At 44.3% G+C, this 14900-nt stretch overlaps 1 protein-coding gene across 2 annotated transcripts in view; it reads left to right on the forward strand.

The window, feature by feature from the left end:
* Nucleotides 1-4581: 4581 nt before the first annotated feature.
* TTL (tubulin tyrosine ligase) overlaps nt 4582-14900 on the forward strand; it is a 32958-nt gene continuing 22639 nt past the window's right edge. For both annotated transcript variants that reach the window (XM_044772851.2, XM_044772852.2), the window contains exons 1-3: nt 4582-4872; nt 7579-7657; nt 13806-14038. In XM_044772851.2, coding sequence (XP_044628786.1) covers nt 4716-4872; nt 7579-7657; nt 13806-14038 — 469 coding nt within the window. In that variant the 5' untranslated portion in view covers nt 4582-4715. The remainder of the gene's footprint in view (nt 4873-7578; nt 7658-13805; nt 14039-14900) is intronic.

The raw sequence follows: 14900 nt of genomic DNA on the forward strand, positions 1-14900 counted from the left end.
GTAGTGTAAGTCCTCCAACTTTCTTCTTTGAGATTGCTTTGCTATTCTTGGCCCTTTGCATTTCTATATAAATTTTAGAATTGCCTTGTCAATTTCCATGAACAGTTGTGCAGACGTTTTGTTTGGCCTTGCATTGAATCTATAAGTCAATTTGGCAAGAATTAACAGCTTAACAATTTTGAGTCTTCCAATCAGGAATACGGTATATACTTCCTTTTATTTAGTACTTCAAAAATTTCTCTTAATTACCTTTTGTAGTTTTCAGTGTGGAGGTTGCAAAGTTTTCCTTAGATAGTCTTAAGTATTTGACATTTCTTGGTGCTATTATAAATTGTATCTTTTTAAAATTTCATTTCCTATTTCTTTGTTGATATATAGAAATACAATTAATGTTTGTATATTTACCTTGTATCTAGTGACTTTGCTATATTCACTTATTCATTCTAATTGTAGATTCCTTAGGATTTACTATGTATACAACCATGTCATCTGTGAAAAATGATAGCTTTATTTTTTTAATTTTGCTTTACTGAACCGGCTCTTTAAGGCTATTGTAAGTGGAATTGTTTTCTTAATTTCCTTTTTATTTATTTTTTGTTGTTGTTGTCTTTTGAGGAAGATTAGCCCTGAGCTAATATCTGTGCCCATCTTCCTCTACCTTATATATGGGACGCCTGTCACAGCATGGCTTGATAAGCGGTGCATAGGTTCGCGCACGGGATCCAAACAGGAGAATCCCAGGCTGCCGAAGCGAAGGGCATGAACTTAACCACTATACCACTGGGCTGGCCCATGAATTTCCTTTTTGGATTGTTCATTGTTAGTGCATAGAAATGCAACTGATTTTTGTGTGTTGATTTTGTATCCTGCAACTTTGCTGAATTTGTTTACTAGTTCTAACAGTGTGTGTGTGATCTTTACAGTTTTCTACATAAGAGATTATGTCATCTGCAAATAAAGATAATTTTACTCCTTCCCACTGATTAACTTTTAATATTAAACCACCCTTGCACTAACCCCACTGAGTTATGAAGTATTATCCTTTATATTTACATTGTTGGGTTATATTTGCTAATTTTTTTTTTAAGAATGTTTACATCTATCTAGAATTTTATTACATCTATGTTCATAAAAGAGATTGATTTGTAATTTTCCTTCCTTGCAATGCCCTTGCCAGGTTTTAAAATCAACATTACACTGGCCCCATAAATTTAAGTGGGAAGTGTTTTCTCCTGTTCTTCATAACTTTTAAAAAATGTATGGAAGAATCCATCAATAAAGCTATTTGATCCTGGAGCTCTCATTGCAGGAGTAATTTTAGTAACAAAATCCTACCTGCCTCCCCTCCTCATGCACACACACACACACCTACACACACACACATTTTCATCAGGTTTTTAAAATTATAATTGACACACAGTAAAATTCACTCATTCTAGTGTACAGTTTAGTGAGTTTTGACAAAGGCATACAGTTACGTAACTACCACCATAATCAAGATAGAGAACAGTTCCATCAAACCCCCCAAATTTCCTCCTTCCCTTTTGTAGTCAGCTCCTTTTACCCCCAGACCCGGGCAAACACAAATCTGTTTTCTATAGTTTTCCCTTTTCTGGAATTAATCTCTTTAATAGATATGGGACTATTCAGATTTCAGATTTCTGTGTCAGTTTTGGTAAACTGGATTTTTCAGGGAATTTGTCTAGTTTGACACAAATTTTCAAATTCATTTGCAAAACTGTTTATAGTATCTTATTCTTTTTAATGTCTTCAGGATGTCTAGTGATGTTCCCTTTTTCATTTTAATATTGATGATTTGTGCCTTCTTTCATTTTTCTTTGTCTCAAATGCTTAACAATTTAAATTGTCTTTAAAAATTTTTAAACTTCCTTTTGGTTTTGTTGAGTTCTTTATCATACATTTGTTTTCTATTTTCTTGGCTTCTTCAATTATTCTCTTTCTTTCCATTTACTTTGGGTTTGATTTGTTATTTTTTTTCTAGTTTCATGGGATGGAAGCTTAGCTAGTTGATTTTCGGTCTTTCTTCTTTTTGTAACATATGTACTTTAAGCTGTAAATTTCCATTTAAGCACAACTTTTTTTTTTTTTTTACCAGTTCTGATATACCATATTTTTATTATCATTCAGTTAGAAAATATATTCTCATACGTTGTGATTTCCTCATCGACTCATGGGCTATTTAGAAGTGTATTACTTAATTTCCAACCAGCTTAACTCCACTCTGGTCAGAGAGAGGCCTCAGAATTATTTCAGTCCTTTGAAATTTGTTGCAGTTTGCCTTATGACTCAGCATGCAAGTCTTGGTAAATTTCTTACATCTGTTCCACTACTGTTATCGACTGTATGTCCTAACTCCAGGAGAAGAAGGAGACGGCATGCCCAAGTTCTGAGGTCCAGACTAGGAAGAGATGCACATCACTTCACTTACATTATGTTGGCAAGATCATATTCACATGGCCACATGGCCAGGCCTATTGCAAAGGGGGATGGAAAGCTGAATTCTCAGACAGGGTCCTCCCTCTCTAACATAAAGCTGCACACTGTCCCACACAATCTTCCAGCCAAGCAACTCCAGCTGGGAAAAAAAGTCTTTCTCCATAGCTCTGGTAGAAAAATCCCAGAAATAATCAGGTTGGCCAAATTTGGGTCACTTTCCTATGTTTTACCAATGGCAAAAGGGATGGAATAGTCCTGTTGGACCAAGTCTGGATATTCACTTTCCTGTGCCCGTAATGGACAGTGTCAATCCCACCGCAGCCATATAAAATGGGTTCCAAGGGGAAAGATGAGTTCTAATGTCAAGAACAGGGGATGCCACACAAAAACTAAAACCAAACAAATAAAAATGGTGTTCACTACGGAACGTAAGTGAAAAAAAGGAGAAAAGTGACCACTGGATTTGGAAATTCAGAGGTCACTGGTGTTCCTGAGATCCACAGCTGTGGAGGGGCACAGAGGAGAAGCCAATTTGCAGGAGTGAGTGGGCGGTGCAAGAGGAGTTAGTGAGGGGAGACAAATGTGTGTGGTGAAAGTGGATGTCATTTTCAAGGTGATGGGCTGTGAGGAGTAATAGCTACAATGTCTTGGCTTGAGAACCCCAAAAGGGGCCCTGGAACAAGGGTTTGAGAGCAAGTCGTTTATCTGGGAAGTCATCCCAAGAAACATCTGTAGAGGAGTGGGATTGTAAGCCAGGGAAAGGAAGAAATCCAGCAAGAGAAGGTGCTTTAGTGAGCAGGTTACAGATGTGACAGCTGGAACTCTGTTCTGCAGACCACCACTGAAACACAGTCTCTGATACATGCTCCCTGCAAATTCATTGGAGAGGTGAGGAAGCCAGGGTACTATCTCCCAACTCTTATCCCTTATGGATAGACGGGTGCTGGGGGTGGGGGGGATGTAAGCACCCCAGCACTTCTGGGCCTGCCCCATTTCTCCTCGGAGCAAGCTTCCCAGGTGGTGGCCAACCTGTAGGCTTGTGCCCAAAATGGGTTCCGCGAGTGCCTGCCCCAGGGAACACGGGCAAAAAGGGGAGAGAGAAGGGCGCTTTTTACAATACCCTCGGTGGATGCCGTGAGCTCAGGAGAACAGGATAGGGAGAGGTTCCAGAATGTTCTTTCTCTAAAGAAGAGTAAAGGATGTGAGACGCATGGCTGATGTGGGTAAATTTATGGGAACGTGTAAGAAGTTTGCGGGAAACGGGATAGTCACAGTCCTCTCTCTGTCTCTCAAATGCACCAAAAATTGTTTCCTAAAAGGAAGTCAGAGTGGGAGATCAGAACCGAAGGGACTGTAAAGAACCACCCTACCCCCCACTCAGAAGGGAAATCGAGGTCCAGAGAAGGGAAAGCGAGGGGCCCGACTCCGATAAACGGCAGGGTGGAGAGCGAGGTCCGGGGCTCCCTGGGGCCTGTACGAGATTGTTTCCACCAGCACAGTCTAAGGTCACCCCCGGGCCGTGCGTCACCCAGGAGGTCTCCGGTAAAAGGAGCACCCGACCCAAACGAAACCAACAGCCACTGGAACGCTCCGGGTCCTTCTTAGTCCTCCAGCAGCAAAGTGCGTCTGGGACACACGATGGTGCCTTAGAACTTGTTTTCATCCATAAAGCGTGCCTTTGGAGCAGCGGGTGGAAGATCCGCAGTGAGCCGGCTAAAAAGGGATCTTCTGCTGGCACCGCCCCCCCTCCCTCCCCCGGCTGTGACCTTGGGCTCAGGAGGACACCCCTGTCGCCGGTCTCTACTGTACATTCCCGGTGCTGCGGCTAAAGCTGCGCTCGCCCCAACCCTTTGGCAGCCCGGAGCGGCACGCGGCGCACAGGTCCCCTCCCGGCGCGGGGCGGGCGCAGAGGGCGCACGCGGCGCACGGGTCCCCCCGCCCGGGCGGAGCCAGCCGCGCGGCATCTCGGGGCAGAGGCGGGGCCCGCCGGTAGGCGCGGCGTGCGGGCGGTGCTCCTCGCTCGGGCGGACGCGGGGGTGCCCAGGCGCGGCAGCGCCGCGGGGACCCCGGGGGCGCGGGCAGCCGGCGCGGGGCGCGGCCGGGCGCGGCGGGGGCGCGGGGAGCGGCGGCGGCGGCGGCGGCGGCGGCGGCGGGGGCCGGACGCGCTGGCGCCCGGGCGGCTTGCACGCTGAGCCGCCGCCTCGGCCGGCTCGTCCCTGCGGCGGCTGCCTGGGCGGCCCGGCGTGCGGCCCTTCGCCATGTACACCTTCGTGGTGCGCGACGAGAACAGCAGCGTCTACGCCGAGGTCTCCCGGCTGCTGCTCGCCACCGGCCACTGGAAGAGGCTGAGGCGGGACAACCCCCGGTTCAACCTGATGCTGGGAGAGAGGAACCGGCTGCCCTTCGGGAGGCTGGGTGAGCCCTTCCCCCTTTCCCGCGCTTCTTTTGTTTTGGGGTCATAAATCTCCCCCTCCGTCGTTCCTCGGGCAGATAAAAAATGCATCCATGAAGGTCTAAGCCCACTGTTTGTAATGCTTTCTCGTCTCCTATATCAGATTCGGGGCCGGAGTCGCGCGGCGGCCGCTGGGGCCGCAGCTGCCCCGGACAATGGCCGGTCCCTGCAGCCCGGGGGCGGCGGCCGCGCGTGCCCCTTTGCCTGGGCCCGACGCCCCCCGAGCGGGCAGGTCGCTTGGCCGAGCGCGGGGCGGGGCGGGGCTGCGCAGAGCCGGCGCTGACATCTGGCTGGAGTCATCCTGCAAATTTTCTACGCTGAGGATTCCGCCCTGCCTGCTGTTGGCGTGGGAGGGGCCCTTGGGTGTGTTGAAAACCCTGAGGATCCAGCTCCCCGAAGGATCAGATAAACTCTCAGGAGATTTGGGAGAGACCTCTGGATTCCAAAAGCAGGAGCTTCAGAAGTGAGCCGCGTCCGCCCTGTGCGGAAGGTGTCTGATTTTAGATCTTTTCTTACCTTCACCAGAGAACGTGTTTTCACAGTTGTGCTTTGAACGCAGACTTTACATGACACTGGATTCACCCTCCGTCCCTCTGTCTCTGCCCTTCTTTCCCCGAGGGAGTTCCCTTCATTCACGTGGTTGCGGCTGGCTTGGCACCACCACATCCACATTCCCGCCTGTAGGAAGGGGCAGAGGAGAGGCGAGGACCAGCCTTTTTAGGTGACGTAATCCAGAAGTTGTGCAGCTCGCTTCAGCTCACATCCCATTGACCTGAATGTAATCTTACGGCGTCTCCTCGCTGCGCAGTCATCCGGAAAGTGCAGCCTCTCTCAGGGTAGCCTTGTTCCCTGCCAGAATTCCCCAGGGATGGGGACCAGATTGTATTGCCAAAGACAGAAGGGGAGGAGGGATAGTGAGAAGTCATCTTTGCCTTCGATAGCAGCCCAGAGAGAGCGGTGTTCTATGTCCAGGAGAGGAGACAGTTTTTAGAAATAGGTGTGGTCAGAGGGTGGAGAGGTCCAGTGGGCAAAGAGGAAATAGGCCGTTTGGAACTGACTGGCTGCTGGTGAGCTTACATACAGCGTTTAGGTGAGGGCTGTGTACAATTGTAATGGTTTCAGGAATGGTTTGCAGCATAGCGTTTCCGAAATTTTTTCTTGGGGATAGTGCCATGGACAATGTTTTATTGTTATACAAGTTTATGGTGCGTGATGGGGACTCCATGGAAGGGCTGATTCCAGCCCCCAGAAATCTTGGAATAGGGGAAGCGTGCCTGGGGATTCCTTTTTCTTAAACTGTGTCCCTAGGAAGCCCTCAGCAAAGAGAATACCTTCCCCGAAAGAAGGAAAACTAGTTATAGTCGAGAACATGTATTTCCTTTTCACTCTGTGAGCTTCCCTGCCTGACTGAGTTACCTCCCTCTTTAGACTGGACGGTGCCTGGCTGTAAAAGCTTAGCTGGAATCCTGATATTAAATACAGACAAAAATGACTCTGCAGGGGGTGAAGCAGGGGCGCTTGGCATTGCTGTGGTGCTCAGCTGGAGGGAGAAAGAGCAGAAACCTAGAAGGTCCAAATCCTGAACAGTTACCACGAAGTCAGCAGATGACCAGTAAGCATTTGGTTTTAATGGGAAAGAAAACAGCATCCCACAACCAAAATGGTTGTGTGCCTTCACTGTTAGGGATGTATAGCTTTTGCTTAAAGTGCGCTGTGTGAAACCTAAGGAGCTGGCTTATAGGGCGGGCTCTCAGGGCTCAGGGATGCTGGTGCCGTGCGAATGGGAAGGTTGGCAGTTCAGGTGTGAGCCGTGTCTGTCTGCCCCAGGGAGACAATGAGAGTCAGTTGGTGCCTAAAACTTTTTGATTGTGTGCTATTCTCAGATGAATTATTCTTACCTCTGGCATCTTCAACTCAAACTCCCTTTGTTTGGTTTTACTTCTATTTTTGTGGTTGGAAATTCAATGCATTTTGTTAGAATTTCAAACAAAAATTGAGGGTTTTGTTTTTATTTTGCATCCTTTCTGTTCTAATGTTATAGAGGAGGAGACGGCAGTAAACAAGGTCTGTTGAAAATGGGTTTCCCTGTGGGAGGACGCAGAGAAGAAAGTCTTCAGGGCTTCTGATTTTATAGACATGGCCTCTCCACTACTTCCCTTCACCTTCTAGCATTTCTCCTAGAAGCTTACAGAGGTGGCCACGCTTGAAAACAGCAGTATCATAGTCTGCCTTCCTTGATGGCTGTAGAAAGCAAGGTTAGGGGGGTCAAAAGAGAGGCTGTTGCAGACTGTTCACGTACAGAGATTACTAACAAGTCCTTATGTGTTAAGCCGAGAGTGAGGTGTGGTGGGGATCAAGGAGAGGTAAAATGGAAATTACCTCTCCACCCTAAGGAGAAAAAACAACGGCAGCAGCGGTCTTTGGCAGACCTACGATGTTGATACGACAATATCCCTTATGGGGAGGGTGAGAGTCCGCCAGTGGGATGCTGAGGAACGGGGGAGCACAGGGGCAGGGCAACACATTGTTCCGTTTCCAGCAACCAGTCCTGAAATGGGAGAAAGAGAAGCTGGGTGTGACACAAGTGTTCTCTCTCCTGCGTGCTGGCGCCGACGTTATCGTTTGCCACCTGTCCTGTTTCCCTTCTGAGCCTCCTCTTTCCCTCATAGGTCACGAACCTGGGCTGATGCAGTTGGTGAATTACTACAGGGGGGCAGACAAACTGTGTCGCAAAGCTTCTTTAGTGAAGTAAGTGTTCTTTAACACCTGTGTTTTCCATTTTTTACATAAATGTTTTTAGCTTTCCTCCTGAAGCACTTAAGCAAAAATGTGGGATTCTTTTTTAAAGGGCAAAAATTCTTTTATTTAAAAAGCCAACAAATATTAGTTCTGGAGCATCCTCTGTGCTGCTTCGATTGCAATCCCAAACTTTGCTTGTTTGTACTTAGCTGCTCTGTCTCTTAGGTGAGGGGCCCTAGAAGCAGAGCGTGGGACACGGTTTCTTGTGTGAGTGATTTATGGGGGAAAGACTCTCAGGAGAAGCTCGTCTGGAAACAAGGGGAGCAGGACAGCAGAGGAAGAAGCCAAGCAAAGAGGTTATTTCTACTGAAGTCTCACCTCATCCTGACTCCGTGGAGCTTGGGAGTGAATGACACCTCAGAGTTGTCACATCTTGAGGCAAGGGGACCAGGCTCTGTACTCCAATATCAGTCAGCCACTGGCTGTGGGGAGAAGTGGAGCACATAGCCTCCTTGGCATTTTTGGGCAGGAGCCAGACCCTGGAGAAGGAGCGTGCATAAGCCCTTGGCAGCCAACTCTCACAGCGGCCAGGGGTCCCCTCAGAAAGGACACCTGGGCAGGGCACGGAGTATAACAGGATCTACTGCACTGCCCCCTCTGTGTCACAAGAACCGTCTCATAAGGTGTAAGGAAGCAGTATTACACAGTGATTAGGATCTAGGATCAACAGCTCGGGTTTTAATCCCGGCTCTTCCTCTTATTAGCTTGGGCAAATTTCCTCATCCTCTAAGCCTCAGAACCCTCCTCATAAGGTGCTTTGGGAGTTAAATAAGGTGATGCGTGTGAAGTGTGTAGCACAGTGGTTCGTAGTAAGCATTTGACTCAGTGCCTTAGCTCCCTTCTCTGTAAAATGGGGATAGGAAGAGTAACTGCCTCAGGGTTGTTGTGAGGATTAATTGAGTTAATTTATGTAAAGGCTTTCAATAGTGTCTGTCTCTTAGTTCACACTGTATAGGTGAAAACTCTTCTTGTTCTTATTACTCTTACTGGTTGTCACTGCTACTATTGTTATTTTAGTAGAGAAGCCTTGGTTTGGCCCCTAAAATCAGAGCTGTGGCAGGTCTCCACTGTTCTTTCCATGATGACCAGTGAGCATGTGTGTGTAGCCACACAAATCGTTTAGGTAAGAAGACGGTGGAGGATATGACTCAACGCAAATGCTCTTTTCTCCACTCACATTTCTTTTTTGGACTCTGCATAGGTTTTTGTTAGGTTGAGTGTTCATAGGAGTTTTTCCACCTTTTTGTTGAGACTCGCTGGCCCCAGTAACTTATGTATCCACTTCTCTCTGTGATGGGTTTCTGTGTGTCACCAGCTACCCCTAAAGAGTCTGAAAGCTACTCCTAAAGGCCTTCTGAAATCTTCTTAGTACATTTTTATATATTTAGAATGCAAAAGATTGTTTCATCAGAACCAGGAGTAGGAATGAGACATGATTGTTTGTCCAGATTATTCATTTAGAAATTTCTATAAAATGTTTATTCAAGCTGTTTCTACTATAATTTCTTTCCTCTAATGATAAAGGTAGAATTTTGCTTTTATAAGTAGGAACAAAAGATGCTGTAAAAAAAAAAAAATATATATATATATATATATATAAAATTTACATATTTGCATAATTATAGTGAGGTAGAGTACAAGGCTAGAGTCATGACCAGGTCTGAGTAGGTATGGAGATCTCCATGACCTTGGACAGCACCTCTCTGAATTCCAGTGTCCCATCTGAAAATAGGGATGGTCATGATCATATCTACTCTTTGCCCCTCTGTGGCATGTGACATTGTCTGTGATGGCACCTCATAAATGGTGGCATGACTTATGTAGGCTGGAGTTGTCGTCATCCTCATAAGCTTCCTTCATTCTCTCAGGTATCCTGCAAGGGATTGTAGTAATTCTGGGAGGTGATCGTTTCCTTTGTCATTTTGTCTCTCTCCCATGATTTTGTATGGTTCAGAAGGACTCCAGAGGGTTAAAAATGTCATATGCCTCGTTTTAGTAGGACACAATGGCAGCTCATAGAGGAAAGCTGGGTTGCCCATGGCCATAGCAGTTAGTGTTGAGTGAGGCCAGTCCTAGTGTGTACAAATGGAGCCCATGGCCAGTGTGACTAGGCAGCCCCCAGAGGGCTACCCAGAGCCTTGAGAGAGTTCTACACTGGACCCTGTACAGCAAGCGCCTGCCTCCTGTCACTTCAGGGAGTTTCAGAAATTCATCAAGGTCCTAAGGCCATAATCGCAGAGCCCTGAATGGTATTTTTTCTGGTCCAGGTTAGAGGCTTTCTTTTCCTTTTCTGAGAGTTTCTCCCTTGTTCATGTAAATAAACCTCCATTTATGGTTTCTTTTCAAATGGGCTTATGAGGAAATGGAACAAATGCAAAGGATGCTGTCCAAGAGAAGTAGAATGCTAGCCACATGTGTAATTTTAAATTTCCTCGTAGCCACATTAAAGTAAGTCAAACAAACAGGTGCAATTTATTTCAATAGTATATTTTATTTAACCAAATAAATCCGAAATATTATTTTGTCATTTAATTAATATAAAAAACAACTAATGAGGGGCTGGCCCTGGGGCCTAGTGGTCAAGTTTAGCACGCTCCACTTTGGTGGCCCAGGTTCGGTTTGCTGGTGTGGACCTACACTGTTCATTAGCAGCCATGCTGTGGTGGTGGCCCACATACAAAATAGAGGAAGATTGGCACAGATGATAGCACAAGGTGAGTCTTCCTTAGCAAAAAAAAACACCAAAAAAACAAGTAACGAGCATTTTACATTTAATTTACATTAAAATGTGTATTCTACATTTATAGAGCATCTTAATTCAGACACTAAATTTTCATGTGAAACCCTTAATCTGTGTTTAGATTTCATAAAAATTTATGGTTGTAAAAGTAGACTTACTCAAGTTGTTCCCACGTGCATAAAAGTTTTTCAGTAGCTGAATTGGATATACAAAAAATCATTTTCCTATAATATTTGCATGCACATTGACAAAACTTGTTCATATTTTTGGCAGAATTAAATTGAAAAGAAGCTCTAAATTTATCAATATCAACAAAATGTTCTTCAAACTTTTCTTTAGTTTTTACAGCCAATTTGCATGATGTTTATTACAATTTAAATCTGCATATTGAGTCATGTTATAAAAATATGTAAGATCGTTATTATTGACTTTTATTGTGAAGTTGGAACATGAATTCTCACACCTGTCTGGCTACATCATAAATAAGGTCTTCTTTTCCCTGCCTTGAAGCTTTAAATTTACTTTGTTCGTATGCAGTGTGGCTGTAGGTGAGAAAATGTCAATCACACTGCCATTTTTGATCTTTGATTATTGAATGAAATAATTATTGAATGAAAATAATGATTTGACAAGCATTCGTTTTATATCAGGAAAATCTGAATTGGAGTTAACAATACAGTGAATCTTTGTGAAACTCCTTTCTCTCTCAATCAGTGAGCGTTGGCAAAGAACACAGTATCGTTAAATTCATTGTCTTCTGTTTCTTTCAACAGTTCCATACTGGTGAATCATTGTAGCATTTTCTAGTATACACTGAACCATTTGAACAACTGTATCCATGAGACTTTTCAGAGAATGGGCTTCGGGAACCTGAGGGCAAATGTTTTCAATATGTATCAGACAGTGCAATGAAGTAAATGTCTCCAGTATGTATCATGCAGTCGAATGAAGCAATAAAAGAAACGTCAGTCTATTAAAAGCCCAGTAAATCAGATTTTAACTCATCCCAGCTGAAGTCCTGTCTGTCATGATAGAAACTAAATTTTCACATGTGGGTGAAATTCTTCTTTGGCAGATGTAAAAGATTCAAAAATATCTACACCATGAGTTGATATTTTTTAGGCTGCAATTTGACAATATTTCTTCATATTTGGAAATTCTTTGAGGCAGAACATACCCAAAATATTAAATGGGAAGCATCCCATGTCACACAAGTCAACTAAAGCTAAAGAAAAAATTCAAGATTTTCCAGATTTTGAATCAATCTTTGATGTTGTTAGAGAGGTTAGGTACTCTATGGCAATGTTTGTGACTTAATTAAAGGTTATCCACTTTTTGTAAAATATCCTTTTTAGTCTTTTCCTCAAAATATTTCCTTTAACCATGTTTCCATCTAAAATGTTTTCCTTTTTTTGTGCAAGAATGCTAGCCATTTTGTAACTGGCCAGAGTTACAAGTTACAAGCCTGTTAAAAATTTGTTTAAAAAATTTTTTTTGGATATGTAGTTCGATTTCAACCACCAGTTTCCTTGATTCTTTCTTTACTGTCAAGAGGAAACTGCTTATGAAATTCATTATGTATTTGCTGAAAACGTCTTTGTTACACAGCAAACTGCTTTTTTGTTTTACTCTGCCGCAGCAAAATGCACTTACCCTTCATTGTGAAATTTGCGGCATATCTTCTGCCACATCTTTTTTTTTCTTTACTGTTCCAGTCATAGTTCTGGCTTCTGTGTCCCCACTCAATTCTGCATCAGTACCATGCCTTTGTTTTAAATTTAAAAATTTGTCCATGCTTATTTTTTAACTAGAAAAATAATTATATTTCCCTTTAGTTACCAATTACGATTTCCATAGCTATCACTGTAACTCATGCTCTCTGCATAGTAAACATGTTTCATCATTGCATGGGGGAAAAAGTCACTTGACCTGAATCGATCTATTGTCCCTGAGTAGAACAGTGATGTGTTTGTGTGTATAATACTGGAGACAACACGTGCGCCCGACACGCATGCTGCCATACAGCAAAAACATCTTAGGTCATGCTGTGGTTAAAGTGAAATGTCATCCTACCCAAACAGTAAAGTTGCACTTAATGGAAAAATATTTTATGATGCTTCAGTTTTTAAATTAAAACCAAACAAAATTTAAAATTCCATTCCTGAGTCGCATTGGCTACATTTCAAGTGCTCGGAAGCCCCGTGCGGCTAGTGGCCACCACACTGGATGATGCAGGTAGAACTGAACATTCAGTGAGTTAGAAATTTGATTACTTTTTATTCCTTTGAGTTCAAGTAACTTTCAAATTCTATTCCCTTTAACTTAAAAATAACTTTAAGTCTTAATTTAAACTTTCTTTTCCTTATTCCTGTCATTTGCCCAGAGACTGGAGTTTGTAAGTGAGTCTTAACACAGGCTTAACATCAACGGTTCTGTTCCAGATGGAAGAGGGAGTGCAGCTTAGGGAGGGCCTGCAAATGTCTTTGGGAAGATCGCTCCCTGCCTCTGATTCCTGGGGAGTAAGGGGGAGTTTAGAGTTAGGACTTGGGGGTTTGGGGCTTGCATTGACTGTCTCTTACTACCCTTGTGTCTTGGGAAACTTACTTCTCTGTGACCCGGTGCCTAATCTAAGAAATGTGATGCTGGTGCTTCCCCTTGGGCATCTGATTGGAGAGTAGATGCAGTGGGAAGCCCTGCTTAAGCTCTTGTGTTTATTAAGGGCCGTGCCCAGGGCCTGACTTTCTCTTCCGTTGTGTTATGTTATTTTGGGGGCAGGAGGTATGTTTAGTTATGACCACTGGAGTCCTGTGTCCCATTAGCAAGATTCCTCCTTTGTTCTGTCATTGAATCCAGGCGGAGCCAAAAGCAAGCAATGAAGAACTAAAATAAATCTTTAGATCATTTGGATTCCTAAGTAGTAGGCTTTTCTCTCCAGAGAGTTGGGCCAAGATAGTATTTTTGCTAGTAAGTCAAATAGTTTCCTCAGCTCTCCACTTTGTTTTTTTAGTGTCAGTCTAGCTCAGCCACATATTTGTTGAAAGGTGTTGGCGGAGGATTCCTTCAAGTTAAGTTTCCTTAGAGGTACATTTTAAAAGGAGCTAAAGCTCTGGACATTAAGCCCCTTTTGAATTAACTGGAGCGTGCCTTTAAGGTTGCATGGAATAGCTGTGTGCTGCCCAAAGTGCATTAGAGGTCAGCCCAGGGAGGCCAAGAGCAAAGAGCAGGATGAGAAGGAGGCCAGCTCCTGGCCCTGCCCATGCCCTGCCTTCTTGAAGAGCTCTGGGGGAAAGCACTGAGTTTTCTGAACACAGTGACAGAGTGTGCTAAGAAGGAGACTGACCTTCTGTCATCTGCCAGGCTCATCAAGACAAGCCCAGAACTGGCTGAGTCCTGCACGTGGTTCCCCGAGTCCTATGTGATTTATCCAACTAATCTCAAGACCCCAGTTGCTCCAGCACAGAATGGAATCCACCCACCGATCCACAACTCAAGGACAGATGAAAGGGAATTCTTCCTGGCTTCTTATAACAGAAAGAAAGAAGATGGAGAGGGCAACGTTTGGATTGCGAAGTCATCGGCCGGTGCCAAAGGTGAGCTGACGTTGCTGTCCTTCTCTCTTTCCTGTAGTCCCATGCGCTTTGATCAATCGTACATTAAATTTTAATGATGTCTTTAGATGAGTGACTGTTCTAATCTGAATCCTGAAGGGTAGAGACCACGTCTAGTTACATAGTTTTAAATATCTAAGTACTGATGACTTCTAAATGTATATGTCCCACCGAGGTATTTCCCTGTAAGCTCCAGATCCAGTGGCAGGCATTTTAAACTGAACATGTCTGCTATAGAACTCTTTGTTGCCTTCCCAACTTTACCCACCCTGGCCTGCTCCTCTTTCTGTCTTCCCTCTTAGTATATGGTCCCACTCTTCACCCAGTCTCTGAGCCCAAATCCTAGGATTCATCCTTGACTGCTTTTTTCTTTACAGTCTATACCTAATGCATCAGCTAGTCTTGTTAGCTCCACCTTCAGAGTATATTCTGAATTAGACTTTCCTGCCATTTCCATTGCTCTCACTTGAAGTCAAGGCTAGTATTCTCTCTAGTCTGTGTAGTTGCAGTGCCTGCTCACAGCCAGTTCTCCTCTGAGACAGAGTGATGCTTTGAAAACATAAATCTGATCATGTTACTCCCTGCTCAAGACTTACCAGCTGGCTTCCCAGTGCAATTAGAATAAACTCCGGATTCCTGATGGTAGCCTACACCATTTGACATTTGCTCATGTCTCTGATCTCATCTCCTATTCTTGGCCTTGCTCGCTTTACTGTCGCCACTCCTGCCTGGTGTCCTGCAAATACTCTAAATTCATCTCTGTACCTGGAATGCGCTTACATGGATCATTTCCTATTTCTTTCAGTTCAAATATTGTGTTGTCAGAGAAGCCTTTTCTAATTCA

This window comes from Equus asinus, chromosome 6 (assembly GCF_041296235.1).
Source record: "Equus asinus isolate D_3611 breed Donkey chromosome 6, EquAss-T2T_v2, whole genome shotgun sequence".
Lineage (NCBI taxonomy): Eukaryota > Metazoa > Chordata > Mammalia > Perissodactyla > Equidae > Equus > Equus asinus.